General features: G+C 36.4%; 1 protein-coding gene across 1 annotated transcript in view; it reads left to right on the forward strand.

Annotated features, from left to right (window-relative positions):
* Cftr (CF transmembrane conductance regulator) overlaps nucleotides 1-6,442 on the forward strand; it is a 148,114-nt gene that overhangs the window by 60,645 nt on the left and 81,027 nt on the right. Inside the window, exon 10 of the mRNA XM_021190745.1 lies at nucleotides 1,860-2,042. Coding sequence (XP_021046404.1) covers nucleotides 1,860-2,042 — 183 coding nt within the window. The remainder of the gene's footprint in view (nucleotides 1-1,859; nucleotides 2,043-6,442) is intronic.

Here is a 6,442-nt window from a genome sequence, read left to right on the forward strand (position 1 = left end):
TTTTTTTTTTTTCAAATTTAAACAATTTATTCTCTTTAAAAATCAATACCAGAAACATCACTTTCACATATGAATGCATGACAGTGCACATCTTAATGGTTCAAGATGATACCTTCAATACTAGATCTAAGTCCTGTCTCTGCAATACACTTTCCGTGTAATCTAAATCATACTAGGTTCAAGTTATTAAGCCTCAAGTGTCTTCATGTGTAAAATAGACATTATTTCCCTACTGACTATGATGATTTACATGGTCTGTTCATTAGTGTACTTTGCATGTAATGGTCCTTCAGTGAAGATTAACTTCTCTAATCATGACTTCTAAGTCTTCCCTGCCTATCACTCAGCACTGATGAACCACTGAGTTCCCATGAGCACCTTCCAGCAGTTTCCTCACTCTGTATGTGGTGTGGATGACCTTATCCAGCCTCAACGTCAGTGAACTGATGACATGCAAGTGCAAGTCTCTAGGCCTACAGGCTTGAATGTCCTGCATGGTAACCTCAATATCTTGCATGCACCTCAACCGCTTCCTAGTGATCACTCCTCAAGCTTTACTGCCCTAGTGCTCCAACATATTCTCCCTCTCCTTTGCTGGCCACACTGAGAGGCAAGCTGGGATGCATCACATGCCAAAGTTTCATTAGATAATTTTTTTTTAACCGTGTTCAACTTCCACTCTTCCTCCTTACTTCCCCTAATCAAATCCTCAATGTTGAACTTAGAAGTACTGTTTTTGAAAGGTGAAGATAGATCCCTACATTTGAAATCTAGATGAAATACAATGTTACTTCCTTTTTTTCCCTTACCATTTTTAACCTTCGCTTTTGCGGTTCTCTCTTGTTTCAAGACATCATCATTCCTTTTAATATCATTGTTTGGGTCTGATTTTTCAGATTCTGGAGCCTTAGTGATATCGACATAATACTACAGAGGGAGTTGTTTCTATAGTAAGCAAGGCAAGAGCAATTGTGAGGTGCAAGTGGATCATAAGAAGCAGCAGACAATGAATTCTCAGTCAGGCTAACTTTAGGAAAGAGGATCTTTGGATGTTGTGGACCTAAAAATAGATTCACTTAAAACTAGGCACACAAGTTTCACAGGCTTCTTCATGATCACTATGTGATGCTGTTTATTTTGCTTTGGAGAGAGTACCTCAGAGCTTCCATTGGGCAATAGAGAGGCAAGCAATTTTTAAAAGAGGATTTATCTCCACCCCACACATACTCTTGTACAGAAAAATTACTTTAAATCCACTAGCAACTTCATCACTTGTATTTGTAGCCAATGATAAATGTTTGGAACAAGACTTAGAGGATTGGAAGTGAGGATTGCATTGTAATTCTACCCTGTGAGCTACTTGTTTGTGACTTTTTGCTGAGCTAAAGTCCACAGTTTTAAAAGAGGAAGATTGGAAAACTGGCCTTATATATTATACTGAAGATTAATTAATGTTTATTTATGAAGTCTGTAGGAAAAAGGGTATATGTGTATACTTCCTTATAGTCTTGGTACACACACACACACACACACACACACACACACATACACACACACACATACACACACACACACACACACACACACACACACACTTTAGCCAATAATAAGAGATTGAGGCAATAATAAGCAAAAGTCTGATAAAGGGAAATTTTGTTCTCATTACATAGACCTATTTCTCAAACACATTCAACCATACTCTCCAGAAACCATGTGCTTTATAGTTACATATTATAAATTAATTTAATACTATATATGTATTTTAATGGATCCTGTACCATGTATTTTTTAAACTTATTGCATATAAAGTTTTCTATGGAAAATCTGAAAACATTATTATCTTTAATGTGTATGAATAGGGATTTGGGGAATTACTGGAGAAAGTACAGCAAAACAATGATGACAGAAAACATTCCATTGATGAGAACAATCTCAGTTTTAGTCATCTGTGTCTTGTGGGAAATCCTGTGTTGAAAAACATCGGTTTGAATATAGAGAAAGGAGAGATGTTGGCTATTACTGGATCTACTGGATCAGGAAAGGTACTGTCTCTTTAAAATGTTAATTTTTGAGAAATTCATACACAAATACTGTATTTATGTAATTTCTATCCCCCTTTCCAGTATCTAACTCCTTCCATGTACTCCTCCTCACTTACATTAAAATTCAAGACCTTTTTGTTTATTATTATATATAATGTTCTTGATCTATTTTTTGTTTTATATATACATGTGTTTAGAACTGATCACTTAAGATTGGATGTAGGTGGAACAACAATATAAACTAACCAGTACCCCCTGAGCTCGTGTCTCTAGCTGAATATGTAGCAGAAGATGGCCTAATCGGCCATCATTGGGAAGAGAGGCCCCTTGGTCTTGCAAACTTTATATGACCCAGCACAGGGGAAGGCCAGGGCCAAGAAGTAGGAGTGGGTGGGTAGGGGAACAGGGGCGGGGGGAAGGCATAGGGAACTTTCGGGATAGCATTTGAAATGTAAATAAAGAAAATATCTAATAAAAAAAAAGATTGGATAACCTATCAGCAAGTTCATTTTTTAAAGAAAATTGATTCTCCCTCACAACAATTTGCCTGTAAATTTTCATCTAGGGGATGGAGCCTTGTGAGATATCCGCGTATACATTGTCATGTCAACTGGTAATGTCATCCTGTAGGACTTGTTTGGTTCACAGTGTTTGAAAATATCATAGGTGTAGCATCTCACTGTCTAGGAGGTACTACCCAGCAGGAGACATGCCTGTTGTCTGGCCATGTTTTAGCCACAGCTTCCACAATTTGCCCTGAGCCTTAAATACAGAGTTTGCATTGTAGATGTATCAACATGGTCAGTTCTTCTTTGACTAGCTGTAGATCTCTGCAATACTTTGCATCCAGTGCAAAAAAGATGTGTCTACAAAAAAGAGGTGAGAACTACGCTTACCTATGGCTATAAAGATAAGTATTTAGAACCCAGTTAGAAATTATATTAGTTTATGAAATGGCAGTAGTAAGAGCTATGACCTTTGCAGCTATGGGTAGTAGTTAGGTCTACATTACTAGATTACTAGGTATGAATTGAATACTCTTAATGATTTGGTCCTAGGTCTAATCAGACAGCTGTTAGCTATCCCTAGAATGCCACTGTTGTACCATTGATGTTGTATTTTGCCAAGACATCAGGTTTTTTTGTTTGTTTGTTTGTTTGCTTGTTTTTTATCTATTTATTTCATATCATTAAGAATTTAATTTACTATTCATTTTTCATTTTTATCTAGTTTGAAGTATATGAAATATTTCAGAGAAATTCATATATGTATGGAATATCTGGTGTAATGTATATATTATATATAACATGTATGAATATTTGAGTATAATTTTACCTTAAAGTATAAGTTGCTTCAGTAATGATTTCCTTCAGGTTTTTAGTTATTCACATAATTTCTTATGCCTTTTTGTATATAATTTAACCTTGTCATACATATAGATGGCTTTCAAGAACTATTGGTTTAAAAACCATCCTTTTAATCATTCTTTATTTCAGATCCATTTTCAGAGTTGGTACAAAAAAAAACCCTGGTTTAGATTTAACCTCTTTCTCTATATATTTGACCTCTCTCTATATATGGATTTTTATTGAATAGACCCAGGCTTACTTTTTATATATTATTAAAATATGTCAAGTAAGTGCTAAAATGCTAAAAATTTTAATTTATTCAGTGGCTATGTTGCTTCCCACCCAGTACCAAGAACAATCAAGTATGATTTGGAGAGACATCTGACAAAATCTAACTGGCTAGAAGTGAGAAGTGCCCAGAGATATAATTTCACTGCCAAGAGGCTTTCTCTTGATGCTTCAGATCTGTTCTGTCCTGTAGATAATGATAGAGAGTTGTTTTTTGTAGTTACCCAGATAATACAATACATTAAGGACCAAATAAATCAAATGTACTTGAGTCCATGCTTTGAGCAGCAAAGTACTTGCTGTGGGGATCCATAATAGATCCTTGTTGCAATCAGATTGTTACCTTTCAGTAATACAAATATATGCTTATTAATCCCTAAAATTCTATTTCAGAATATAAAGCAATGGGACAGGAAGGATGGGAAGAAAAAGAGAGGACAGAGAAAAATAAGGACGAGGCAGTGTTGTTATAAAATAAAAATGAAAATTAAGAATCACAGGAACCTAACATAGATGTTTCCTGAGAAGTTTCATCTAGCAGTGAATGGAAACATATGGAAAGACCTACAGCCAACCATCAGGCTGAGCTCGGGAAGTCTTAGGGAAGGGTTGGGGGTAGGATTGAACCAGCCAGAGGGTTCAAGCACACCACAAAAGGCCTACAGAGTCAACTAACCTGGGCCCATGGGTGCCTACAGAGATCAAACCAACCAGAGACTATGCCCAAGAGTTGGTCCTAGGCTCTCTACACATTTATAGAAGATGTGCAGCTTGGTCTTCATGTGAGTCCCCTAGTAATTGGACCAGGGGCTCTCTGATTCTGTTGCCTGCAGTTGGATCCCCTACCTGCTAGCAGGACTGCTTTGTTGGGGCCTCATTGGGAGAGGATGCAAAAATTTAATCCTACTGAGACTTGATGTCCCAGAGCAGGCTGGTACCCAAGGTGGGCTTCTCTTTCTCTGAGGAGAAGGGGAGGTGGTAATGGGGGTAGGGATTTGTGAGAATTGGACTGGGAGAGGGGGCTGAAGCCAGGATGTAAAGTGAATAAATAAATTAATGGATGAAAACAGAAAGCATTCTAAAAGGTAATTTGTTTCTATTTTATACTAATATCTTAAACAAGGATTTTTATTTTAAAGAGTTTTATATGAGATTTTGGAAATAAAATCGCACAAATTTTCTAATCACTCTACATTTTGCTTATTTTCCTCTCCAATTGTTTTCTTATATGTGACATAGACATTTTGTTTTATTTATTCAAAGACTGAATGATATTTATTGCTCATTTTTAATTAATTATTTTATTTATTTACATCCCGGCTCCCAGAATTCTTCACCCTTCTCACCCTCCCCATTGCCTCTGAGCGGGTACCTGGGCTGGGCATCTCTCTTCTCTGGGACATCAAGTCTCTACAGGATTAGATACATCCTCTCACACTGGGGCCAGACAGATGGCATGGGCATTTTAAATACAGTAGCTATAATTTTATATTCTCTTCCTACAGAAATGTGTGCTCCTCAGAGTGTTATTTCTTTCCTCATTTTCTGATATGGAATTAGAGACAGTTTTCACTATTAAATGAGAATGGCAGCACAGGAATCTGAGTAGCTAATGCTGTAAAAGTCACAGATGACCTGAAAGCACATTGTCTGCTTAGATGAGGGTATTGCTAGCATTACACAGAATTTTCAAAATGAATTGTTTATGTACTTAAGATCAATACATGAAATAGATAGAAAAACAGCTTTGGAAGCCCAGTTGTTGAACTTGTCAGTAGTTAACCCTCAGGCAATTCTATGAAACCTTAATGAATAAATAATTAGAATCTGGGGCTGTTCTCGCCTCTCACAGAAAATTGCTGTGAAGGCAGAGAAAGATCTGGGTTCACTTCTCATCAGGGGATCTGACAACTTACTCAGAGAGACTGCTGGTTTGTAAGAATAAGGAGGAAAAACTATTATTTGACTGGAAAACTGTATAGCTATAATATAAGATTTAAAATATTAATATTGAAAGTTAGTTTTATACCTCTCAATTTGATAGTTTATTATTTAAGACTTAAATATAACCTAATAATCTTATATGTTATACCCTTATATATTTACTGAGATTTTTGTATAGGTATCTTTGTAGTAGTATGACTATATTTTGAAGATCTGTAGTCCTTGGTTATAGAAAATTTTTCAAGATATGTAGTTAAGGGAGAAAAGAAAAACAAAATTTTTGTATAGTAATGCTACGTTGTACTCAAGGATACTAAACTATATTATTATTTTCCATAAAGTCAATATTTTGTTCTACTGGATACATTTATAATATTTATATATGCTTCATATTTCACTTATTCTTAACATTTTCCTCATTCCCAAGGAGCTTGGATAAAATCAACATTTTTCCTTCTCCTGCTACCCATTTTTCTTTCTACCAAATGGTACAGTGGATTAGGGGCACTTTCTGTGTAAGCACGAGGACCTGAGCTTGAATTCCAAGCTCATGTGTTAGGTGGACCCATAACCCTACATTGAGAAGCTGACACAGCTGGATCATAGGAGCTCACTGGCAACCAGTAATGAATACTAAAACTGCGAGCTTCAGTTTACTGAGACACTTGGTTTGCCTCAAGCAAAGGGAAGAGACATAGAAGATCTAATATCCTGCTCTCTGGCCTCTACATGTACACTAAAGGATACAGGTGTCCACATGTTCACATTGGCTCGCTCTCTCTCTCTCTCTCTCTCTCTCTCTCTCTCTCTCTCTCTCTC

Source organism: Mus pahari, chromosome 2, assembly GCF_900095145.1.
Source record: "Mus pahari chromosome 2, PAHARI_EIJ_v1.1, whole genome shotgun sequence".
In the NCBI taxonomy this organism is placed as follows: Eukaryota; Metazoa; Chordata; class Mammalia; order Rodentia; family Muridae; genus Mus; species Mus pahari.